General features: G+C 42.6%; 1 protein-coding gene across 1 annotated transcript; it reads right to left on the bottom strand.

The window, feature by feature from the left end:
• Positions 1 to 1,592: 1,592 nt before the first annotated feature.
• tdh (L-threonine dehydrogenase) lies at positions 1,593 to 25,844 on the bottom strand. The gene is made up of 9 exons (XM_029688599.2): positions 25,669 to 25,844; positions 19,466 to 19,661; positions 18,715 to 18,757; positions 18,329 to 18,399; positions 7,433 to 7,582; positions 7,141 to 7,313; positions 6,842 to 6,932; positions 4,251 to 4,520; positions 1,593 to 3,259 (listed from the first exon to the last, which is right to left on the bottom strand). Exons 2-9 carry the CDS (start codon positions 19,647 to 19,649, stop codon positions 3,120 to 3,122), a joined length of 1,122 nt encoding a protein of 373 aa, XP_029544459.1. The 5' UTR covers positions 19,650 to 19,661; positions 25,669 to 25,844; the 3' UTR covers positions 1,593 to 3,119.
• Positions 25,845 to 27,946: the final 2,102 nt, after the last annotated feature.

The raw sequence follows: 27,946 nt of genomic DNA, 5'->3' as shown, positions 1-27,946 counted from the left end.
AGTTTGAAGGTAGGCTTTAAAATACATCCACAGGTACACCTCCAATTGACTCAAATGTTGTCAATTAGCCTATCAGAAGCTTCTAAAGCCATGACATAATTTTCTGGAATTGTCCAAGCTTTTTAAAGGCACATTCAACTTAGTGTATGTAAACTTCTGACCCACTGGAATTGTGATACAGTGAATTATAAATGAAATAATCTGTCTGTTAACAATTGTTGGAAAATTGACTTGTGTCATGAACAAAGTTAGATGTCCTAACCGACTTGTCAGAGTTACACATGGATGTATGTGTCAAACTGCTTCACTTCATCTTGGCCAGGTCGCAGTTGCAAATGAGAACTTGTTCTGGTTACATAAAGGTGAAATACAATTAAATAAAAAGATCTGTACACAATTCCTAGACGGTGAAAATGTCATAGTTCTTCCATGGCCTGCATACTAACCAGACATGTCACCCATTGAGCACGTTTGGAATCCTCTGGATTGACAAGTGTGTTCCAGTTCCCGCCAATATCTAGCAACTGAGCTTTTATTAAAGAACAAATTCTTATATTCAATGACAGGGGCAGGGGCAGAATGACAGATTTTCACCTTTTCAGCTTGGTGGATTTGATCTTGCAACCTTTCGGTTACCAGTCCAACACTCTAACCACTAGGCTACCTTTCGGTTACCAGTCCAACACTCTAACCACTAGGCTACCTTTCGGTTACCAGTCCAACACTCTAACCACTAGGCTACCTTTCGGTTACCAGTCCAACACTCTAACCACTAGGCTACCTTTCGGTTACCAGTCCAACACTCTAACCACTAGGCTACCTGCTGGTTACCAGTCCAACACTCTAACCACTAGGCTACCTGCTGGTTACCAGTCCAACACTCTAACCACTAGGCTACTCTGCCGCCCCCAACTTAAGAGGAGTCGGACAACATTCCACAGGCCACAACTCTATGTGAAGGAGATGTGTGGCGCTGCAGATGGTGGTCACACCAGATACGGACTGGTTTTCTGATTCCCAGTCGTGTGAAATCCATAGACTAGGGCTTAATGAATGTATTTCAATTGACTGATTTCCTTATATGAACTGTAACTCAGTAAAAACTTTTTTGGTTCAGTGTAAGTTCTGTTAAGGTGTTCTAGAATGCATTCCATTCCATCGGAGGCAGTGTATTTTCAGTGTGATATAGTGCAGTAAAAGTCACGTGTCATTGCGTGTTTTGATTACAGGATGTTCCTCGTATTTTACAGGACACCATTAACACCTTGAAACAGCTTAACATTCCTTGGCTCATACAGGAGCTGTCATGACTGTTGTCCAGAGTACATGGCTCAACGTAACTCACAAAGTATCACTGGTTCATCGCAGCCCCTTCTTATGCTTCAGGTTCACCGCAGTAGCTACCCAGTCTTGTTCTTTATTTTTTTATTTAACCAAATTGTCAGTCAAATGTTAATCAAATAAATGCCTGTAAATGCCTGGTGATGCAGTGAAAAGGAAGAGTCTGTTTACATTGTAACAGTGAGGAGGAAAATTAAAGGAAGAGCCTGTTTACATTGTAACAGTGAGGAGGAAAACAGTGCGTTATACTGTAGGATTGTATTGATGTTTTAATGTTGACTGTTTTCTGTCCAGGGACTACAGATGAAAATGAACTATCTATATAAAGATGGTGCAACGGCATGTTGTACACGAACAAATACATGTCATATTAAGAGGATACAGAAAAGAGATACTTTGATGACAAAGCAGATTTGTGATTGAAAGAACACACGTTTGTTTCCAGACTTACACACAGAAAGCATTGAATTCATTTACAACGATAGCATCCGAAAAGAAAAACATACAACCACCACAAAACCATTTCCCTTTTTAATAACATCCACATGGACGAACAGACGGAGTGAAAACGGACACCCCTGACAGGTCACTTACGAACTAACGGAAACAGTCAAATAGGACGCATCCCAAATGGCAAATCCCTTTTATAGTGTATAGGGAATATTTAAGGAATATGGTGGACACTATCTAGGGAGTCATTTGGGACGCAGGCAAACGTTCCAGAGCGACTGTGGAACATTCACACTTTACATACAAGCAGTGCAAGGAGCACATTGATTCAACATCATTCCCAGTCAGTTATCACCAGCAGACTGAATACATACAAGAATGAAATCAGTGGGAGAAAAAAAAAAACAGCTGAAGTAACATAAAATAATAGAAAAATGTGAGCTGGTACTCGATGCTTCCACACATAGATATTAAAACACACACGCACAATTATAACTGTTCAATGATAAAAAATAATACAAGATTTTAAAGGGTTTCAATCATTCTCTCTTTACTCTAAACTGCATCAAATTACAATGCTTATATGTTAGTAAAACTTCAACTTAATGTGATTATGGCCATACATTTAGGCCCTCTGATACCTGAATTCTCTTATCAAAAACATTTATACAATCGTTAACCCCTTTACAATAGCCTTACATAGCTCACCACAGAGAGGAGAAGGGTTCAAGCACTTAAGATTGACCAATGCTACATTCTTTGATTGTTTGCCTTGAAAATGTCACAATGGTACAATAGAGTGAAACATTCATAGCCGTGCAAGTCAACCTCTCTGAGATGTTTCATCTAAACATGTTCTCACAGACCCTGTGTTCTAACCTCTTTTCCCAGAAGGGGAGAGTCAAACGTCTATTTCTCGAGCGACCAACCTTTACATTGTAGTAGCTTGTTCTGCCACACAGACTGAGACAGACGGAAACAGACAGAGAAAGACAGAGACAGACGGAAACAGACAGAGAAAGACAGAGAAAGAAAGACAAAGAGAGGAGAGAGAGAAAACAGTGACTATTTCCAGACCACGTTTCTCCCTCCTCTATAACAACAGACTTCATAGACCACATGTCTCCCTCCTCTCTAACAAGTCTTCATAGACCACGTGTCTCCCTCCTCTATAACAACAGACTTCATAGACCACATGTCTCCCTCCTCTCGAACAGGTCTTCATAGACCACGTGTCTCCCTCTTCTATAACAATGTTTTTTTACAGTATGTACAAAGAAACAACACTAATCCAGCACGACACCGAGAAGCACGTCACCGCTGGCCCCTCAGTTGGTCTGTGCGATGCGCGAGTCTGAGCCGATGTAGTTGAGCATGGTCTGGACGAGCTCCGGGAGGTCGTAATCGTGTTTCCAGCCCCAGTCGTTCCGCGCGTTAGAGTCGTCAAAGTTCATTGGCCAGCTGTCAGCTGAAAAGGGAGAGAAGAGAAGAGGATCCGTTTTGTTGGGGGCATGTTCATAATGTTGGGGGCGTGTCCATAATGTTGTGGGCGTGGTCATATTGTTGGGGGCATGTTCATAATGTTGGGGGCGTGTTCATAATGTTGGGGGCGTGTTCATAATGTTGGGGGCGTGTTCATAATGTTGGGAGCATGTTCATCATGTGAATGTCTTTTATTACTGGCACTGACTTCGCTGACAGCTAGTTATTGAGGAAACATTTGCTTACTATATGTGGTTGTCCGTCTCACTTAGCTTCTTAAGAATGCACTGACTGTAAGTCTCTCTGTGTAAGAGCTTCTGCTAAATGACTCACTGACTGTAAGTCTCTCTGGATAACAGTGTCTGTTAAATGACTCACTGACTGTAAGTCTCTCTGGATAACAGTGTCTGTTAAATGACTCACTGACTGTAAGTCTCTCTGGATAACAGTGTCTGTTAAATGACTCACTAACTGTAAGTCTCTCTGGATAACAGTGTCTGTTAAATGACTCACTAACTGTAAGTCTCTCTGGATAACAGTGTCTGTTAAATGACTCACTAACTGTAAGTCTCTCTGGGTAAGAGCGTCTGCTAGTCTCTCTGGGTAAGAGCGTCTGCTAAAATAATGTCTTCTTACTCTTAAAGGCTGTAAAGTAGTTAGTAAAATTGTCACATGAGACTTTTGTTGTTAGTTTCTACATTCAACTCAAAGATAAACGCTTGGAAGTTCAAGAGAATCTCGAAAAGACCCTTCAGTGGCTTATTTAGACAAGGCTCCCTCGTTCATCGATCTTTGATCTCAATGGTATCACCCACCAGTATCAGGATAACTTTTCCCAAAATTCCCAGAAATCCCCAGTTGGATGATTGCCAGAATCAGGAAGGAATCCTCCCACTAGGTTTTCAGGAAATCGGAATTTTGCAACCCACCCAACCAACCAGTCTGAATAAAGGATCAATTAAATGTATTGATCTTACCGATGGCCTGTCTGACTTGATCGATGTCGTAGGTGACCTCCAGGTCCGGCAGCTGTTTCTGGACCTCCTGAGCCAGCTCTTCAGGGGTAAAGCTCATGGCGTTGATGTTATAGGTCCTCATGGAGAGGGTGTCTGCGGGCGCTTCCATCATCTCCACGGTGGCACGCAGACAGTCGTCGATGTACATCATGGGCAGCCGCGTGTCTGGCTTCAGGTTGCACTCAAACTTCCCCGTTTTGACGGCATCATGGAATATGGCTACCGCGTAGTCTGGAGAAAGGGAGGAGGGGAGGGGAGGAGAGGTTTATATAGGTTTGGTCTGATCATAGTAATCGATGACTTTCAATCTATTTAGAGTATACAGACTAAGATAGGGCTGTTGCAGTGACCACATTACAACCACACCGACAGTCACAAGTCAAATTCCATGTGACTGTTGAGTCATGGTAACTAGGTACTGTCTGGTACTCAGGGCTCTATTGTCCTTCCATCAGGTCACTAATGGCCTGGTACTCAGGGCTCTATTGTCCTTCCATCAGGTCCTAATGGTCTGGTACTCAGGGCCCTATTGTCCCTCCATCAGGTCATAATGGCCTGGTACTCAGGGCTCTATTGTCCCTCCATCAGGTCCTAATGGCCTGGTACTCAGGGCTCTATTGTCCCTCCATCAGGTCCTAATGGCCTGGTACTCAGGGCTCTATTGTCCCTCCATCAGGTCCTAATGGCCTAGTACTCAGGGCTCTATTGTCCATCCATCAGGTCACCAATGGCGTGGTACTCAGGGCTCTATTGTCCATCCATCAGGTCACCAATGGCGTGGTACTCAGGGCTCTATTGTCCCTCCATCAGGTCCTAATAGCCTGTTACTCAGGGTTCTATTGTCCCTCCATCAGGTCACCAATGGCCTGGTACTCAGGGCTCTATTGTCCCTCCATCAGGTCCTAATGGCCTAGTACTCAGGGCTCTATTGTCCATCCATCAGGTCACCAATGGCGTGGTACTCAGGGCTCTATTGTTATGTCTAGTTTTCCGGATATTACAAATAGCATACCATAAAGGTCTAGATAATCCACCAGGTCTAGATAATCCTACGTTATCTTGGCTACTTCTATAAATAATATTGGTCTTTCTGTTAACTTGTAACAGTCATCTGTTTGCAGATGCTGTTATGTATTCCCATTGTCCCAACTGTTCACCAGGCTATGTTAGAGCTGCAATCTGACCTTGTTACTTTACAGAAAGCTTACAATATGTTACACATTTGTGAAACGTATGATATGTTACGCAATCTAGCTAGGTGGCTAACGTTAGCTAGCTGGCTAATGTGAGCTAGGCTAGGGGTTCGTGTTAAGGTTAGGTTTAGGTTAAAGGGTTAGGGTTAGGGTTAGCTAGAAGGGTTAAGTTTAGGAGTTACGTTAAAGGGATAAGGTTATGGATATGGGGAAGAGTTAGCTAACATGCTAAGTAGTTGCAAAGCAGAAAGTAGGTGAAAAAATGCTAATTAGCTAAACTTGTCTGTGATGAGATTCGAACTTGCAACCTTTGGGTTGCTAAACGATCGCATTATACGCCCACCCATACCAACCAAGTTTTTGCCTTAAGTAACCATCTGTCTTATGTAACCATACCAAACGTAACATGTTATACTAATTTGAGTGTCCAGTGTTACGTCTAGTGTATGAGACCAGGCTGTGTCCAGGGGGTTTACTAGCTTGTACATCAAGCTGCCTCACACTGGCTACAGAAACAGGACATTCAGGAAAATCCTGGCATAGACAAGACTAACTTCCTTACAGTTACCAAAGCAACAACCACAACCCCGTCCCAAAGTGAGGTTACCAGGCATGGTGGGAGGGGTGTGTCGAGGAGGCCAGGGGTTGAGTCATGGGTTACATACTGTATCACGTTCTCACATCATCACCCTGGCTAAAATTGCTGAAGGCCATAACCATAATGTTCTAGAACATGTCCCTGTTAGATAACCCCCAACGTCCCTGTTAGATAACCCCCAACGACCCTGTTAGATAACCCCCAACGACCCTGTTAGATAACCCCCAACGACCCTGTTAGATAACCCCCAACGACCCTGTTAGATAACCCCCAACGACCCTGTTAGATAACCCCCAACGACCCTGTTAGATAACCCCCAACGTCCCTGTTAGATAACCCCAACGACCCTGTTAGATAACCCCAACGACCCTGTTAGATAACCCCAACGACCCTGTTAGATAACCCCCAACGACCCTGTTAGATAACCCCCCAACGACACGTTGAAGTCAGGAGACAGACGTTCTACAACATGTCCCTGTTAGATAACCCCCAACGTCCCTGTTAGATAACCCCCAACGACCCTGTTAGATAACCCCCAACGTCCCTGTTAGATAACCCCCAACGTCCCTGTTAGATAACCCCCAACGACCCTGTTAGATAACCCCCAACGACCCTGTTAGATAACCCCCAACGACAAGCTGAAGTCAGGAGGGGTGGACTCAAATAGAGTTATGACAGTGAGGAGCCTGGTGTTCCGCTTTGGTGTGTGTGTGGGGAGGGGGTGTGTGTGTGGGGAGGGGGTGTGTGTCTCTCTAACTCACCTGTCGTTCCTCCTCCAGGCTGCGAGTCAGCAGATATGATTCCTGGGTAGCGCAGACAGCGGAAGTCAAGGCCGTAGCGGTGGTGGTAGTACTGTTGGAGGGATGACAGGCAATAAGAGTTAGGATGTTTCACTTATAGTGACATTACAGACCAATGTTTTCAGATGATTTGAAGGGGTGAAATTCTTGGTACATGTAAATGGGGAATTAAGGTGATTCTGGTTCTGGAATGAGGTTGAATGGCTTGAGGCTGAATGCTGATTGGTCATTTCTTCTGTATTCATGTGTTTTTATCTCACCTCTCCCATGAGCTCTGCGTGAACCTTGGACACTCCATAGATGGTCCTGGGTCTCTGGACACAGAGGTCAGGGGTCGGGTTCCGGGGTGAGGTGGGCCCAAAGGCTCCGATGGTGCTGGGGACGAACAGACGCAGGCCGTGCTCCGCTGCAATGTCCAGGATGTTGTGGAGCCCTGAGGAACAGGAAGTTCACAGTTACTCTCTTTGGGCACCTCCCAGGCCAGGTTAAAAGGAAGCTTTGGTGTGTTAAGGATCTAGGCTGAGCCAAGATGACGGTTTCTCCATTGCTCACCAGTGATGTTGACGTCGCGAGCCAGAGATACGTTGGCCTCTCCCACGGCGCTGAGCAGGGCACTGTAATGGACCAACCACGTGATGCGGTTGTTCACCACAATCTCACGCAGGTTCTTATAGTCCAGGATGTCTGAGTAGATGAAGGGGCCTGAGGAGAAACAGGAAGCACCATAGAAACAACAAGCATCAATATAAAACAGTGGTCTCACTTAAAGCCCCAAGTATAATTGTAATGTCTTCTGGATTTTGGATTAGAATTACTAATAGTACTCATGATAACGGTTGGTTAAACAGTGCCCTGGACAATTCCTATAGACATACTTAGTAGTAGCTGGCCCTGCATCAGTCAATGTAGCAGACAGTTCATTACAGGTTATTGACTAACCAATCACCATTCATCAAGCATTGTAGTAGACAGTTTTGACCAATCAATCACCATTCATGAACTGTTCAAAACACATTCACTTCCTGGTGACGTTCTGTACAAGAAGCTTTTCACAAGGATCAATATCACAACTAACCAAATCATTCCCTAATTTAACTACGGAACCCTCCAGATGTCTTTTCAATTTACATTTCAGAAATGTTAAAGCAAACTACGGACAAGTTTACATTCTCCTGAATTAAAAAATGTAACGTTAGCCAAACGGGAATCAGGTTAATGCTTCCTTCCTGGTTGTAACGACTAGGGCTGTGGCGGTCACGAAATTTATTCAGCCGGTGATTGTCAAGCAAATATAACTGTTGGTCTCACAGTAATTGACCGTTAATTAACATAAACACACTTAGCATCTCCTGGCTTCCAAACACAGCCTACAAGCCACTGATGCAGACCTTTGGAACATCTACATTTTAAAAAGTCTAATAAATCCATGTAATATAGTCTACACCAACACAATACATCCATTATTTATTTTAGTCAGGTCTAATTAAGCATGATGTAACGTGTACGCTAATAAAAAACTGGTGACAAGTAGCGCCGGAGAGGGAGAGGGGGAGTAGATGTGACAGTACCCCCTGCCTGACACGCGGCTCCTGCCTCAGGACACTAACCAGAGGGACGGTCCCGAGGACCAGAAGTAGACTTGACAGCACCCCCTCCCTGATGCGCGGTTCCAGCCGCAGGACGCCGACCAGAGGGTTGGTCCCGGGGACCAGGAGCAGGCCGGTCGTCTCTGCTGAGGCACGGGAACCTGACGAGCCGGCTGAGGCACGGGAGCCTGACAAGCCGGCTGAGGCACGGGAGCCCGACGAGCCGGCTGAGGCTTACGAACCTGTCAAGCCAGCTGAGTTTTGAAAGCCTGACAAGCTAGCTGAGGCATCCCCGGTAACTTCGGTAATGGAAGCCTGACGAGCCAACCAAGGCTTGTGAACCTATCAAGCTAGCTGAGGCATCCCCGGTAACTTCGGTAATGGAAGCCTGACCAGCCAACCAAGGCTTGTGAACCTATCAAGCCAGCTGAGGCATCCCCGGTAACTTCGGTAATGGAAGCCTGACGAGCCAACCAAGGCTTGTGAACCTATCAAGCTAGCTGAGGCATCCCCGTTAACTTCGGTAATGGAAGCCTGACGAGCCAACCAAGGCTTGTGAACCTGTCAAGCCAGCTAGGGCATCCCCGGTAACTTCGGTAATGGAAGCCTGACGAGCCAACCAAGGCTTGTGAACCTATCAAGCCAGCTGAGGCATCCCCGGTAACTTCGGTAATGGAAGCCTGACGAGCCAACCAAGGCTTGTGAACCTATCAAGCCAGCTGAGTTTTCAAAGCCTGACGAGCTAGCTGAGGCATCCCCGGTAACTTCGGTAATGGAAGCCTGACGAGCCAACCAAGGCTTGTGAACCTATCAAGTCAGCTGAGTTTTGAAAGCCTGACGAGCCAGCTGAGGCATCCCTTGTAACTCTGGCAGCGGCCCATGGACCCGATGTCACCAGTAAAAAACAAACTGTTTCTTCCCTTTGGTGAGGCGTTATTCTGTAACTTGTTCATTTATTTAGTAAATAAATGAACATGGAACAAAACAAGAAACATGAGTACAGACATGAATCATACAACCAGAAACAATAACGCCTGAGGAAAGAACCAAAGGGAGTGACAGATATAGTGGAGGTAATCAAGGAGGTGATGGAGCCCAGGTGAGTCTCGTGAGGTGCAGGTGAGCGTAACGATGGTGATAGGTGTGCATAATAATGAAAAACTGGCGACAACGAGCGCCAGAGAGGGGGAGAGGGAGTAGACATGACACATGATATGAAGAAATTGTAGTTATTTCAGAAGAACAGAATAGCATATTCTGAGTTGTCCTTATGTTAGGTCCTGATCAATTGAAAAAAAAGCTGAATAAAATCGAACAGATATTTTCTCCAAAAGATTTGAGGGAGTGTTGCACATGCAGCTATTCTGTGTTGAGAGGTTAACAAAGACACAGGTATTTTGATTCTTACACATTGTAAGGTTGCATGATGCGACTCGGGTCTTTCTCACAGGCTACAAGTGAAGACAGACACGTCGGGGACGCATCCTTATCAAATTCCGAGGCGCATATTGAAGATATTGGAAGAACTGTCCACATTTACTTTTCGTCAGCCAACAAGATGAGTAGACCTAACGAACAGCAAAAACACTAGCCTCTGTCAATCTACTATCCCCTATAGTACAAATGTTGACCTATTCTATTCTGTGAGAGAAATAAATATTACAAACATAGTCAGGGACAGTTGTGGGATGTGATAGAGCCCAAATTAATACAACCACTAGCAATGTGGCTGACGCAACAGATCAAAACACTTAGCTTTCAATATTGATCAACTATTAGTCTATTTCTCCATATTATAAGTGATGCAATGCTCACATGGCAGTAGGTAGAAGTAGGTACATGGCAGTAGGTAGAAGTAGGTACATGGCAGTAGGTAGAAGTAGGTACATGGCAGTAGGTAGAAGTAGGTACATGGCAGTAGGTAGAAGTAGGTACATGGCAGTAGGTAGAAGTAGGTACATGGCAGTAGGTAGAAGTAGGTACATGGCAGTAGGTAGAAGTAGGTACATGGCAGTAGGTAGAAGTAGGTACATGGCACTAGGTAGAAGTAGGTACATGGTAGTAGGTACATGGCAGTAGGTAGAAGTAGGTACATAGCAGTAGGTAGAAGTAGGTACATGGCAGTAGGTACATGGCAGTAGGTAGAAGTAGGTACATGGCAGTAGGTAGAAGTAGGTGCATGGCAGTAGGTAGAAGTAGGTACATGGCAGTAGGTAGAAGTAGGTACATGGTAGTAGGTACATGGCAGTAGGTAGAAGTAGGTACATGGTAGTAGGTAGAAGTAGGTGCATGGCAGTAGGTAGAAGTAGGTACATGGCAGTAGGTAGAAGTAGGTACATGGTAGTAGGTAGAAGTAGGTGCATGGCAGTAGGTAGAAGTAGGTACATGGCAGTAGGTAGAAGTAGGTACATGGCAGTAGGTAGATGTAGGTACATGGTAGTAGGTAGAAGTAGGTACATGGCAGTAGGTAGAAGTAGGTACATGGCAGTAGGTAGAAGTAGGTACATGGCAGTAGGTAGAAGTAGGTACATGGCAGTAGGTAGAAGTAGGTACATGGCAGTAGGTAAAGTAGGTACATGGCAGTAGGTAGAAGTAGGTACATGGAAGTAGGTAGAAGTAGGTACATGGCAGTAGGTAGAAGTAGGTACATGGCAGTAGGTAGAAGTAGGTACATGGAAGTAGGTACATGGTAGTAGGTACATGGCAGTAGGTAGAAGTAGGTGCATGGCAGTAGGTAGAAGTAGGTACATGGTACTAGGTACATGGCAGTAGGTAGAAGTAGGTGCATGGCAGTAGGTAGAAGTAGGTACATGGCAGTAGGTACATGGCAGTAGGTAGAAGTAGGTACATGGCAGAAGGTAGAAGTAGGTACATGGCAGTAGGTACATGGCAGTAGGTACATGGCAGTAGGTACATGGCAGTAGGTAGAAGTAGGTACATGGAAGTAGGTACATGGCAGTAGGTACATGGCAGTAGGTACATGGCAGTAGGTAGAAGTAGGTACATGGCAGTAGGTAGAAGTAGGTACATGGAAGTAGGTAGAAGTAGGTACATGGCAGTAGGTACATGGCAGTAGGTAGAAGTAGGTACATGGCAGTAGGTAGAAGTAGGTACATGGCAGTAGGTACATGGCAGTAGGTACATGGCAGTAGGTACATGGCAGTAGGTACATGGCAGTAGGTAGAAGTAGGTACATGGTACAAGCTTTCAAGCGCTAATCTTTCATTAGCGGAAATCACCATTATCAAAAGCGAACGCAAATGTGATCATGCATGTTATGCTTTTATTATAAAGGTGAATTTTTATGGTCAAAATGATCTTCCCCAAACTTGAAACTCACGTGCTGTTTATGTATGTAGTTAGGACTATGGGCTAGGCTACATGAGGTGTGATACTAAACATATAGGCCTATGGGCTAGGCTACATGAGGTGTGATACTAAACATATAGGCCTATGGGCTAGGCTACATGAGGTGTAATACAAACCTTATAGGACTATGGACTAGGCTACATGAGGTGTAATACAAACCTTATTAAAACATATAGGCCTATGGGCTAGGCTACATGAGGTGTGATACAAACCTTATTAAAACATATAGGCCTATGGGCTAGGCTACATGAGGTGTGATACAAACCTTATTAAAACATATAGGCCTATGGGCTAGGCTACATGAGGTGTGATACAAACCTTATTAAAACATATAGGCCTATGGGCTAGGCTACATGAGGTGTGATACAAACCTTATTAAAACATATAGGCCTATGGGCTAGGCTACATGAGGTGTGATACAAACCTTATTAAAACATATAGGCCTATGGGCTAGGCTACATGAGGTGTGATACAAACCTTATTAAAACATATAGGCCTATGGGCTAGGCTACATGAGGTGTGATACTAACCTTATTAAAACATATAGGCTTATGGGCTAGGCTACATGAGGTGTGATACAAACCTTATTAAAACATATAGGCCTATGGGCTAGGCTACATGAGGTGTGATACAAACCTTATTAAAACATATAGGCCTATGGGCTAGGCTACATGAGGTGTGATACTAACCTTATTAAAACATATAGGCTTATGGGCTAGGCTACATGAGGTGTGATACTAACCTTATAGGACTATGGGCTAGGCTACATGAGGTGTGATACTAACCTTATAGGACTATGGGCTAGGCTACATGAGGTGTGATACTAACCTTATAGGACTATGGACTAGACTACATGAGGTGTGATACTAACCTTATAGGACTATGGGCTAGGCTACATGAGGTGTGATACTAACCTTATAGGACTATGGGCTAGGCTACATGAGGTGTGATACTAACCTTATAGGACTATGGGCTAGGCTACATGAGGTGTGATACTAACCTTATAGGCCTATGGGCTAGGCTACATGAGGTGTGATACTAACCTTATAGGACTATGGACTAGACTACATGAGGTGTTATACTAACCTTATAGGACTATGGACTAGACTACATGAGGTGTGATACTAACCTTATAGGACTATGGACTAGACTACATGAGGTGTGATACTAACCTTATAGGACTATGGACTAGACTACATGAGGTGTGATACTAACCTTATAGGACTATGGGCTAGGCTACATGAGGTGTGATACTAACCTTATAGGCCTATGGGCTAGGCTACATGAGGTGTGATACTAACCTTATAGGCCTATGGGCTAGGCTACATGAGGTGTGATACTAACCTTATAGGACTATGGACTAGACTACATGAGGTGTTATACTAACCTTATAGGACTATGGACTAGACTACATGAGGTGTGATACTAACCTTATAGGACTATGGACTAGACTACATGAGGTGTGATACTAACCTTATAGGACTATGGACTAGACTACATGAGGTGTGATACTAACCTTATAGGACTATGGGCTAGGCTACATGAGGTGTGATACTAACCTTATAGGACTATGGACTAGACTACATGAGGTGTGATACTAACCTTATAGGACTATGGACTAGACTACATGAGGTGTGATACTAACCTTATAGGACTATGGGCTAGGCTACATGAGGTGTGATACTAACCTTATAGGACTATGGACTAGGCTACATGAGGTGTGATACTAACCTTATAGGACTATGGACTAGGCTACATGAGGTGTGATACTAACCTTATAGGACTATGGGCTAGGCTACATGAGGTGTGATACAAACCTTATTAAAACATATAGGCCTATGGACTAGGCTACATGAGGTGTGATACTAACCTTATAGGACTATGGACTAGGCTACATGAGGTGTGATACTAACCTTATAGGCCTATGGACTAGGCTACATGAGGTGTGATACTAACCTTATAGGACTATGGACTAGACTACATGAGGTGTTATACTAACCTTATAGGACTATGGACTAGACTACATGAGGTGTGATACTAACCTTATAGGACTATGGACTAGACTACATGAGGTGTGATACTAACCTTATAGGACTATGGACTAGACTACATGAGGTGTGATACTAACCTTATAGGACTATGGGCTAGGCTACATGAGGTGTGATACTAACCTTATAGGCCTATGGGCTAGGCTACATGAGGTGTGATACTAACCTTATAGGCCTATGGGCTAGGCTACATGAGGTGTGATACTAACCTTATAGGACTATGGACTAGACTACATGAGGTGTTATACTAACCTTATAGGACTATGGACTAGACTACATGAGGTGTGATACTAACCTTATAGGACTATGGACTAGACTACATGAGGTGTGATACTAACCTTATAGGACTATGGACTAGACTACATGAGGTGTGATACTAACCTTATAGGACTATGGGCTAGGCTACATGAGGTGTGATACTAACCTTATAGGACTATGGACTAGACTACATGAGGTGTGATACTAACCTTATAGGACTATGGACTAGACTACATGAGGTGTGATACTAACCTTATAGGACTATGGGCTAGGCTACATGAGGTGTGATACTAACCTTATAGGACTATGGACTAGGCTACATGAGGTGTGATACTAACCTTATAGGACTATGGACTAGGCTACATGAGGTGTGATACTAACCTTATAGGACTATGGGCTAGGCTACATGAGGTGTGATACAAACCTTATTAAAACATATAGGCCTATGGACTAGGCTACATGAGGTGTGATACTAACCTTATAGGACTATGGACTAGGCTACATGAGGTGTGATACTAACCTTATAGGCCTATGGACTAGGCTACATGAGGTGTGATACTAACCTTATAGGCCTATGGGCTAGGCTACATGAGGTGTAATACTAACCTTATAGGACTATGGGCTAGGCTACATGAGGTGTGATACTAAACATATAGGCCTATGGGCTAGGCTACATGAGGTGTGATACTAAACATATAGGCCTATGGGCTAGGCTACATGAGGTGTGATACTAAACTTATAGGACTATGGACTAGGCTACATGAGGTGTGATACTAACCTTATAGGACTATGGACTAGGCTACATGAGGTGTGATACTAACCTTATAGGACTATGGACTAGGCTACATGAGGTGTGATACTAACCTTATAGGCCTATGGGCTAGGCTACATGAGGTGTGATACTAACCTTATAGGACTATGGACTAGACTACATGAGGTGTGATACTAACCTTATAGGCCTATGGGCTAGGCTACATGAGGTGTGATACTAACCTTATAGGACTATGGACTAGACTACATGAGGTGTGATACTAACCTTATAGGACTATGGACTAGACTACATGAGGTGTGATACTAACCTTATAGGCCTATGGGCTAGGCTACATGAGGTGTGATACTAACCTTATAGGCCTATGGGCTAGGCTACATGAGGTGTAATACAAACCTTATGTAAACATATAGGCCTATGGGCTAGGCTACATGAGGTGTGATACTAAACATATAGGCCTATGGGCTAGGCTACATGAGGTGTGATACTAACCTTATGTAAACATATAGGCCTATGGGCTAGGCTACATGAGGTGTGATACTAACCTTATGTAAACATATAGGCCTATGGGCTAGGCTACATGAGGTGTGATACTAACCTTATAGGCCTATGGGCTAGGCTACATGAGGTGTGATACTAACCTTATAGGCCTATGGGCTAGGCTACATGAGGTGTGATACTAACCTTATAGGCCTATGGACTAGACTACATGAGGTGTGATACTAACCTTATAGGCCTATGGGCTAGGCTACATGAGGTGTGATACTAACCTTATAGGACTATGGACTAGACTACATGAGGTGTGATACTAACCTTATAGGCCTATGGGCTAGGCTACATGAGGTGTGATACTAACCTTATAGGACTATGGACTAGACTACATGAGGTGTGATACTAACCTTATAGGACTATGGACTAGACTACATGAGGTGTGATACTAACCTTATAGGCCTATGGGCTAGGCTACATGAGGTGTGATACTAACCTTATAGGCCTATGGGCTAGGCTACATGAGGTGTGATACAAACCTTATGTAAACATATAGGCCTATGGGCTAGGCTACATGAGGTGTGATACTAAACATATAGGCCTATGGGCTAGGCTACATGAGGTGTGATACTAACCTTATGTAAACATATAGGCCTATGGGCTAGGCTACATGAGGTGTGATACTAACCTTATGTAAACATATAGGCCTATGGGCTAGGCTACATGAGGTGTGATACTAACCTTATAGGCCTATGGGCTAGGCTACATGAGGTGTGATACTAACCTTATAGGCCTATGGGCTAGGCTACATGAGGTGTGATACTAACCTTATAGGACTATGGGCTAGGCTACATGAGGTGTGATACTAACCTTATAGGCCTATGGGCTAGGCTACATGAGGTGTGATACTAACCTTATAGGCCTATGGGCTAGGCTACATGAGGTGTGATACTAACCTTATAGGACTATGGGCTAGGCTACATGAGGTGTGATACTAACCTTATAGGCCTATGGGCTAGACTACATGAGGTGTGATACTAACCTTATAGGCCTATGGGCTAGACTACATGAGGTGTGATACTAACCTTATAGGACTATGGGCTAGGCTACATGAGGTGTGATACTAAACATATAGGCCTATGGGCTAGGCTACATGAGGTGTGATACTAACCTTATAGGACTATGGGCTAGGCTACATGAGGTGTGATACTAACCTTATAGGCCTATGGGCTAGGCTACATGAGGTGTGATACTAACCTTATTAAAACATATAGGCCTATGGGCTAGGCTACATGAGGTGTGATACTAACCTTATAGGACTATGGGCTAGGCTACATGAGGTGTGATACTAACCTTATAGGACTATGGGCTAGGCTACATGAGGTGTGATACTAACCTTATAGGACTATGGGCTAGGCTACATGAGGTGTGATACTAACCTTATTAAAACATATAGGCCTATGGGCTAGGCTACATGAGGTGTGATACTAACCTTATAGGACTATGGGCTAGGCTACATGAGGTGTGATACTAACCTTATAGGACTATGGGCTAGGCTACATGAGGTGTGATACTAACCTTATTAAAACATATAGGCCTATGGGCTAGGCTACATGAGGTGTGATACTAACCTTATAGGACTATGGGCTAGGCTACATGAGGTGTGATACTAACCTTATAGGCCTATGGGCTAGGCTACATGAGGTGTGATACTAACCTTATTAAAACATATAGGACTATGGGCTAGGCTACATGAGGTGTGATACTAACCTTATTAAAACATATAGGACTATGGACTAGGCTACATGAGGTGTGCGACGATGATTAAAAAAAGTTGCAAAAAAGGCATTATTTCTTATATTTCTTATTCTGGGCATCATTCATACGTGATAATATATAATTCACACGTGATAGGCTAATATTGTCACCCATCAGACTATTCTTGATTTAATCTTGTCTTTACATGTACTAAATAATATTTATGAATTGTGACATTTGTTTGATTAAGAATGGACCATTATGATTCACCTGTCTGAAACAGGGGCAGTGGGAAAAAATGTGATTTTCCCCGTGGTTTATTTTCCATGCCAGCCAGGTAGGCTATACTCCTGTTGTAAAGGCTATACTCCTGTTGTAAAGATAAGCAATGTGCTTAACATCAGGAAAGTTGAGAAATACATAATAGTAGGCCTAGCCTATAGAACGCTGATGGGATCCTCCTCTTTTTAATAGAGGCCATCACACTATTTTATCACGCAATTGCATAGCCTATTGAAATGTTATGCAACATGAGCCCATGGGCTCTCATGAAGTGTTTAAATTTGATTTTCAAATACATTTCCATTGTTGTCAGAGGGACAATAGAGTGGTGAGTACCAGGCAATTAGCAAGTTTAGTAGGCTACTAATGACCATCAGCAGCATCAGAGCTTGGAGAAGCCTAATTATTGAATAAACGGTCACGTGGAATTTGACTGCCTTCATGACTCGTGTGGTGTGTGTGGTGGAAATACGGTCACCGAAACAGCCCTAGTAACGCCGTAATTTAGCCCGTTAGCTGGTGAGCTGATCAGACGCCAACAAAATATTTACACAGTCCGGTGAATGAACAACCTAGAACAACCTAGTCTGACGTCAACCCAGTGTGATGCAAATACAGCCAGATCGGTAGATAGACAGACCGGTCGACTTCAGTAGCACAGTAAACCACCATCCTACTTCAACACATGCCATTGTGTGCCTGTGGTCTCACCTCACAGACGTATTCACAACAGACCAATTGAATAATACTCTTAAGTGTCTCAGAGTAGGAGTGCTGATCCGCGAAATCTTGGTTGTTCACTGTGATCTAAAGGGCAAAACTGATCCTAGATCAGCAGATGCTTGAAACTGTGTATAACGTCTGAGAGGTTATATTGTGTATCACTCACCGCTGTAGAAAACGTGGCTTGGAGGCTTCCTGATATCTGACAGGATTACATTCTTGTTTCCAAACCGCTTCCTGTGACACAGGAAGTTACATTTAAAAACGCAAGAAGAAGAAGAAGCTTGACTAAAACATTCCCTCCTAAAGACTACGTTCAGTGGTTGGTTCTTGATCACTGGGTTACCACAGTGCTTTGAAGGCTTTATGTATGCTATACAAAGGCTTTATAAATTGTAGTTTGTTTTAAGTGGGACCTAGATTAAGTACCAATAATAAAGCATCCAAATATGATCCTAAATTAATGTATACCATATGTATATACTGTTAATAAACAGCAACACTTGTAGAAGGGTAAGCATACGCTATTACAGAACACTGTAATGGTCTTACCTCAACCTTTTAGCCAGCCCTACCCCCAACTGTCCAAGGCCACCTGAGAGAGGGAGGGAGGGAGGGAGGGAGAGGGAGAGAGGGAGGGAGGGAGGGAGGGGGAGAGAGAGAGAGAGAGAGAGGGAGGGAGGGAGGGAGGGAGGGAGGGAGGGGGGAGGGACATTAGAGGACATTAGAGACGTTATCGTTACAGATCAGCAACATGACGACAGGGTTGCCGTGGAGATCAGGATACGTCAGCTACATCGGAGAAGGAGAGGCCCTAGCTTCACACCTACAGCTGTTCTGTTCACACAACAAACCAACCTCTTCATCAATACAGCTATCTGTTGCTTGGGAGTCTCGTTTAGGTTACTTAGATAAACCATAGAGAGAGGTCCTATTGTGTTAGGTTGTAAGGATGTGTAATTAAGGTTCGCTTCCCACAAATAGAGCTATGCCTGTCTGTTGCTTGAGAATCCTTGTTAATGTTCAGTTAGACAAAGCTCATCTTATTCAGAGAGAAATGGTGTTATTGAGGTTCGTCCCACAGACTACAGCTAGCTTGAGAGTGGTTAGAGGAAGATGCTTCTTCAAATCATTAATAAGAGATTCTATTGTGTCATGTTTCTTCCTTTAGGTGATCTCTCGGGGGGGGGGGGGGTCTTAACTGAGTGATTCATTGATTGGTCTTACCTGTGATGAGCACCTTGGGGTGGTCCGTCTCGGAGGGGGGGGGGTGTTAACTGAGTGATTCATTGATTGGTCTTACCTGTGATGAGAACCTTGGGGTGGTCCGTCTCGGAGAAGGACACGGAGTGGAAGCTGGCGTCTGAGGTGACCTGGCGAGGTGAGAAGCTGATGGTCCGTACGGCCACTGTGATTGGCTGACAGCCACATCCTGGGTTCAGGAGGGCCTGCTTAGCCACCTTGCTGAGAGTTCTAATAACAGGCATCTTGACAGTCACCTAAAGGAGGAGGATGGGGGGGGGGGGTATTGTAAGGACCCCACTCATCTGAATACTTTACAAATAAGTAGGACTCAAACTCATGGTTCAGAATACATTACCTATAATAAATGTTTTTATTTGCTAGCTACAGTTACAATTAAAACATATTGGATCATCAATCAGATGCATTGATCCACCATCAATCTTTTGCTAATTTGCAGCATCAGACCTTAGATGGGCATAGGTATTGGGCTGAATAAATAAAAGTTAAATTAAAAAATATAAACAGAAGCGGGGGGGGGGGGGGCAGAAAGTACACAAGAAATCTGAATATTTTACACTAGAGGAATCTCTGTCATAAAATCCTAGAGCAAAACAATTGACATGTATGTGTTCCTGAGAGTCTCACCTTTGCACATATTAAGATGTTGGGACGCTACAGACAGAAGTCGTCAGATCGGCTGTACCGACTTCAGATGCTTGTGGGGGGTCTTAGAGCAAAATAAGGAATCGTGTTTGTGAGAGTCTCATCTTTCCACAGATGAGACCCTGTAGGCCAAACCGTTCGAACGCTACAGACGATTTTGTGAGAAGGCAAATTTTCGGAGTGTCTCAAGGTCTGACCAACACTGCTCTAGCTCTGTGACCTTTCACCCCAGATGTCTCATGGTCTGACCAACACTGCTCTAGCTCTGTGACCTTTCACCCCAGATGTCTCAAGGTCTGACCAACACTGCTCTAGCTCTGTCACAGCAGATGCAGAAGTGTAACATAGGCGGATACGGTGGATTGAGACGCATCCAATGCAAAAAAAAACAGATATCTTTAATTAAACTGACGGATTTTGCTGAGGATTTAAAAAAATAAATAATTTAGATTTCCGCGTGGGTGCGGACATCGACCTTAGGGGGTTAACTTATTGTCCTGCTGAAAGGTGAATTCATTCAGTGTCTGGTGGAAAGCAGACTGAACCAGGTTTTCCTCTAGGATTTTGCATGTTTCTGTTTCTTTTTTTGTCCTGAAAAACTCCCCAGTCCTTAAGAATTACAAGCATACCCATAACATGATGCAGCCACAACTGTGCTTGAATATACGGAGAGTGCTACTCAGTAATGTGCTTTATTGGATTTGACCCAAACATAACACTTTGTATTCAGGACAAAAAGTTAATTGCCTCGCCATATTTTTTTGCAAATGAGATGCATTTTCTGTACAGGCCTCATTCTTTTCACTTTGTCAATTAGAGTACTGTAACTACAATATTGTTGATCCGTCCTCAGTTTTCTCCTATCAGCGTCAGATCGTTTAATAGTCACATGTACAGGGTTGCAGGTGAGATTACAGGGTACAGTGACATGCAGGATTAGTGAAATAATACAATGAAAATGGTAATAAAACAATAGAAATAGAATCATTAAACTCTAACTGTTTTTTAGTCACCATTGGCAACATGGGGAAATCCCTGAGTGGTGTCCTTCATCTCCGGCTACTGAGTTAGGAAAGATGCCTGTATCTTTGTAGTGTCTGGGTGTATTGATACACCGATAACATATTGCAGCCTGAATTTAAATACATTTAGTTAATTACATGCCTCAAATGGTGATGTTCACTGACCATTCGATATCTTTTTTCCAGGTTCAGTGTTTTCACATGCCTACAATCATAAGGGCAAATAATAGTAGCAGGCGTGCAAAACCACTCAAGGTGCAAATATGGTGCAGCTATGACCCCACAGTTGCAAGTGCAACATAATAAATTGTCCTTGATACTCATTTTACTCACTGAATGAATTCCTCTTTCAAGGTTAAATTAGCGCCCTCATGCATATCCATCTGTTGAGCCAAGCCTAGCACATTGACACAATGAGAACCTCTAGCAACCCAAAAGGTTGTGTGTTCAAATCTCATCACGGACAATTTCAGCATTTTAGATATTTAACTACATTTACATTTACATTTAAGTCATTTAGCAGACGCTCTTATCCAGAACTACTTACCATGTTGGCTTCCCCTAACCTAAACCCTAACATTAACCCCTAATGCTAGCTAACGTTAGCTTAAGTCATCAAACAGTAGCCAGAACAAATTGGATTTCATAACATATTATAGGTTTTGCAATTCGTACCATTTGGACATTTAGAAAATTTGTAAACATACTGTACAAATCATACGGAAAGGATGACAGACATTCACTAATTAATACAAAGCCTACCATACACGTACAGAATAATACGAAATGCCCTGAGAACACGTTGAGCCAAGAACTGGCTATGTAAATGCAGCATTCCTATAGCCTAAGGCTTTAGTTAAAGTCGAAAGTTTACATACACTTAGGTTGGAGTCATTAAAACTTGTTTTTCAACCACTCCACAATCTAGTTTTGGCAAGTCGGTTAGGACATCTACTTTGTGCTTGACACAAGTACTTTTTCCAACAATTGTTTACAAACAGATTATTTCCCTTAAAATTCACTGTATCATAATTCCAGTAGGTCAGAAGTTTACAAACACTAAGTTGACTGTGCCTTCAAACAGCTTGGAAAATTCCAGAAAATGATGTCATGGCTACTTATAGGCTAATTGACATAATTTGAGTCAATTGGAGGTGTACCTGTGGATGTATTTCAAGGCCTACCTTCAAACTCAGTGCCTCTTTGCGTGACATCATGGGAAAATCAAAGGAAATCAGCCAAGACCTCAGAAAACATTGTAGACCTCCACAAGTCTGGTTCATCCTTGGGAGCAATTTCCAAACGCCTGAAGGTACCATATTCATCTGGACAAAGACTAGCACGCAAGTATAAACACCACCGTTCTGTCTCCTAGAAATGAAGGTACTTTGGTGCGAAAAGTGCAAATCAATCCCAGAACAACAGCAAAGGACCTTGTGAAGATGCTGGAGGAAACAGGTACAAAAGTATCTATATCCACAGTAAACCGAGTCCTACATAACCTGAAAGGCCACTCAGCAAGGAAGAAGCCACTGCTCCAAAACCCTCATAAAAAAGCCAGACTATGGCTTGCAAAATGCACATGGGGACAAAGATCATAGCTTTTGGAGAAATGTCCTCTGGTCTGATGAAACAAAAATAGAACTGTTTGGCCATAATGACAATCGTTATGTTTGGAGGAAAAAGGGGGAGGCTTGCAAGCCAAAGAACACCATCCCAAGCGTGAAGCACGGGGGTGGCAGCATCATGTTGTGGGGGTGCTTTGCTGCAGGAGGGACTGGTGCACTTCACAAAATAGATGGCATCATGAGGGGGGAAAATTATTTGGATATACTGAAGCAACATCTCAAGACATCAGTCAGTAAGTAAAAGCTTGGTCGCAAATGGGTCTTCCAAATGGATAATGACCCCAAGCATACTTCCAAAGTTGTGGCAAACTGGCTTAAGGATGATAAAGTCAAGGTATTGGAGTGGCCATCACAAAGCCCTGATCTCAATCCTATAGAAAATGTGTGGGCAGAACTGAAAAAGAGGGGAGAGGCCTACAAACCTGACTCAGCTACACCAGCTCTGTCAGGGGGAATAGGCCAAAATTCATCCAACTTATTGTGGGTATCTTGTGAAAGGCTACCCGAAACATTTGACCCAAGTTAAACAATTTAAAGGCAATGCTACCAAATACTCATTGAGTGTATGTAAACTTCTGACCCACTGGGAAGGTGATGAAAGAAATAAAAGCTGAAATAATTCATTCTCTCTACTATTATTCTGACATTTCACATTCTTAAAATAAAGTGGTGATTCTAACTGATCTAAGACAGGGAATTTGTACGAGGATTAAATGTCAGGAATTGTGAAAAACTGAGTTTCAATGTATTTGGCTAAGGTGTATATACAATTCCGACTTCAACTGTATTTAAACACAGCATACCTATAGGCTAAGGCTCAGCCAATGTTTTTGTTGTTGTTCAGAATCACTATGAAGTAGACTATAGCTTCTAGAACACAGAAGGATGTGTTTAATTTCTGTCTCTTACTTAACCAAGGTTGCACCCGGCCCTGAGTGCCGTTACGTTTCCATAGATCGTGAGTTTCAAATAAATGTTTATTTGTCACATGCTTCGTAAACAACAGGTGTAGACTAACAGTGAAATGCTTATTTTACGGGCCCTTCCCAACAACGCAGAGAGAAAGAAAATAGAGAAATAATAGAAAAGGAATAACACGTAATAATAAATACACAATGAGTAACGATAACTTGGCTATAGACACTGGGTACCAGTAATAATAAATACACAATGAGTAACGATAACTTGGCTATAGACACTGGGTACCAGTATTAATAAATACACAATGAGTAACGATAACTTGGCTATAGACACTGGGTACCAGTACTGAGTCGATGTGCAGGAGTACGAGTGGCTGTTCCACTGGATGTCATAAGGTGAAAGCACCAATTTGTAAGTCGCTCTGGATAAGAGCGTCTGCTAAATGACTTAAATGTAATGTAAATGTACGAGGTCGTTGAGGGGAAAATGTGCACTTTGTTCACGAAACACCATTTACCACCACCATGCTAGAGTAGGTAATGCCAGAGTAGGTAATGCTAGAGTAGGTAATGCTAGAGCAGGTCATGCTAGAGTAGATAATGCTAGAGTAGGTAATGCTAGAGTAGGTAATGTTAGAGTAGGTAATGCTAGAGTAGGTAATGCTAGAGCAGGTAATGCTAGAGTAGGTAATGCTAGAGTAGGTAATGCTAGAGTAGGTAATATTAGAGTAGGTAATGCTAGAGTAGGTAATGCTAGAGTAGGTAATGCCAGAGTAGGTAATGCCAGAGTAGGCAATGCCAGAGTAGGCAATGCTAGAGTAGGCAATGCTAGAGTAGGTAATGCTAGAGTAGGTAATGCCAGAGTAGGTAATGCTAGAGTAGGTAATGCTAGAGTAGGTAATGCCAGAGTAGGTAATGCCAGAGTAGGTAATGCTAGAGTAGGTAATGCTAGAGTAGGTAATGCTAGAGTAGGTAATGCCAGAGTAGGCAATGCTAGAGTAGGTAATGCCAGAGTATGTCATGCTAGAGTAGGTAATGCCAGAATAGGTAATGCTAGAGTAGGTAATGCTAGAGCAGGTAATGCTAGAGCAGGTAATGCTAGAGCAGGTAATGCTAGAGTAGGTAATGCCAGAGTAGGTAATGCTAGAGTAGGTAATGCTAGAGCAGGTAATGCGAGAGCAGGTAATGCTGTAGTAGGTAATGCTAGAGCAGGTAATGCTAGAGCAGGTAATGCTAGATTAGGTAATGCTAGAGTAGGTAATGCTAGATTAGGTAATGCTAGAGCAGGTAATGCTAGAGTAGGTAATGCTAGAGTAGGTAATGCTAGAGTAGGTAATGCTAGTCCCGGTTGTTGCATGTCACTTTCAGCCAATCAATTATTTTTCCCGCCTTCTCGCCATTAAATCGAGTTGAGGAAATTGATGCCTTTGCAGTTGAATGGATAATGTTTTATGTAAGGAATTGGTCCACGGGGAATAAATGTATAGCAGGCTGCATACATTCCCTTTGGAAGGTAAGATGAAACTGCTCAATATCGCCATCTACCGGGCTTTGGTCCAACTCCTCACACTGGTTTATATGAACGGTGTCCTGGGACTGATTGGAAAAGCCTACACCGAACAAAGGCCGGGTATCGGCCACGTAACGGAAATGCTATAAACCACATTGGCAGGTTTTAATTTCAAGCATTAGTGTTATATCTTCTTCTCTAGATCGTCTTATTTTGCTTAGGATACTTTTTTTTTTTTATCCAAGGTTAGATGTGCCAACAGTTGAATCGATCGAGTTGTTTTAATTCTACTAGAGTGCTGATTTCGAGAAATATTAACGATAAGCGACAGTCTCTATAATATAGTTATTTATATTACGTCATTAAAATAAAAGTTCTAATTTGCGCCAGCATAAAAAAAACTCAATGTTGTCCCATATAATTGTCCATTTTGCTTCAAGAAATTTGAATAAAACCCCAATTCAGTTTACACAACATATCTGCTTTAACTTAATACGTTAAAATGAATAATTACTCACCAAATAAATAGTCTGGATCTTTATGAAATTCGAAGAGTGTTCCTTGTTTCTTTGCGCCTTGGTTAGGTATGCTTCTCCCCAAGTTTGGCTGGTCCGTCCTATTCGCTGTCAGCTAGACAAGCTATACGACGCTCGTAAGTTTTCATAAATTATGTCTCAGCACCAGGCGTTATATATCAGCAGAAGCCATCTGGGTTCAAGAGAAGCCGGTTTCCCCTCGGATTGGCGGAGCCTCGGAGGTGCGGTCCCACTGCCGCGCCGAGTCCACACCCACATGACGTCAATGAGTGGAGTGTCTGTCAGGATATTGACTGAGCCTACACACCAACTCAACGACTATATGTGAAAATCTGAGGCCCCACTCAAACCTAACCCGTAAATATAGAAAATGCACTATAGGCTACAGTCAAATACGGCAGAACGATTTTCTGACAGGGGGTGCAGGATTTTTTTGTTGTTGCCTGATTTAGTTTCTGCTGATAATTTCCGTCATTTTGTAAGGCTTTTTGTTAGTAAACTTGTCTATAATTAGATACATACAGCTTATCTTTTGTTATTATATTTTTGCCCTAGAAGACTAAATCAACCCTTGCTCAGCAGAATAATGTAATAGATCGATAGAATAAATGCTTAAATATAGTTGACATCCGGTAAAGTTCTCGGTCATCTTTCGCGGTGCAAATACGTTGAGGGGAGGAAAATACAATTACGGGAGAAAAAAAACTAACGGGAAAGATTATATATATATATATATATTTTAAGTACTATCTGCTTTTATGATGAAGACAGCACCTCTACAGATTGTATCTAACTGACTGCGTTCTCTCACGATGCAGAAATAAATTCAGCATATTTCTCTGCTCCTGTTCCCAGGTCCAAATTTAGCCTACATTTGGAGTATCATTTTACTGCAAGAAACGCTTAATTCTGCAGAAGTTATAGACCTACAGTCAGTATCCAGATTTCAGTTTCCATTTAACCCATCTAAACAGCAGGCTACAGTTCCCTTGACGTCGCCACAAGGCCTATTTTGAAATCCCATCTTGTGACTGTTGAATTTGTATAGAGCCTCACAATCACCACACAACACAGCAGGCCCTCACAATCACCACACAACACAGCAGGCCCTCACAATCACCACACAACACAGCAGGCCCTCACAATCACCACACAACACAGCCGGCGCTCACAATCACCACACAACACAGCAGGCCCTCACAATCACCACACAACACAGCCGGCACTGCTGCTTCACAATCACCACACAGCACAGCAGGCACTGCTGCCTCACAATCACCATACAATTGGGCACTGCTGATCCCAAAAGCATCATTTGGCGATTGGGTGTGTTGGCTATTTGGCGCGAGTACAGTTAAACCTTAACGTGCATTCCAAACACGTCAAAGACATATGCTTGTCCACTTACCCTCACCATGTGCCCTTGGGGGGATCCCAGCGGCCATCTTTGCTGTCGGTCCAAACAATTAGCCATGCAAAGTCCCTCATCCTTCGTTTGTGGTCCGAGTGTGAGTGATGGAATTCTGTTGACTCCAGGGCCTGAAACATCCCATAATTTAATTCTGGATGATTGTACATCTCAATGAAAACTTTACCAAAACTAACATCAATAATATGGAGGCAACTTACACAAGTATAAGTAAAACTGAATGTAAATAAGTATAAGTAAAACTGAATGTAAATAAGTATAAGTAAAACTGAATGTAAATAAGTATAAGTAAAACTGAATGTAAATAAGTATAAGTAAAACTGAATGTAAATAAGTATAAGTAAAACTGAATGTAAATAAGTATAAGTAAAACTGAATGTAAATAAGTATAAGTAAAACTGAATGTAAACAAGTATAAGTAAAACTGAATGTAAATAAGTATAAGTAAAACTGAATGTAAATAAGTATAAGTAAAACTGAATGTAAATAAGTATAAGTAAAACTGAATGTAAATAAGTATAAGTAAAACTGAATGTAAATAAGTATAAGTAAAACTGAATGTAAATAAGTATAAGTAAAACTGAATGTAAACAAGTATAAGTAAAACTGAATGTAAATAAGTATAAGTAAAACTGAATGTAAATAAGTATAAGTAAAACTGAATGTAAATAAGTATAAGTAAAACTGAATGTAAATAAGTATAAGTAAAACTGAATGTAAATAAGTATAAGTAAAACTGAATGTAAATAAGTATAAGTAAAACTGAATGTAAATAAGTATAAGTAAAACTGAATGTAAATAAGTATAAGTAAAACTGAATGTAAATAAGTA

The sequence above is a fragment of the Oncorhynchus nerka genome, linkage group LG24 (genome assembly GCF_034236695.1).
Source record: "Oncorhynchus nerka isolate Pitt River linkage group LG24, Oner_Uvic_2.0, whole genome shotgun sequence".
NCBI lineage: Eukaryota > Metazoa > Chordata > Actinopteri > Salmoniformes > Salmonidae > Oncorhynchus > Oncorhynchus nerka.
The sequence above is the reverse complement of the archived record's forward strand: the minus strand, read 5'-3'. Positions and strand labels throughout refer to the sequence as shown.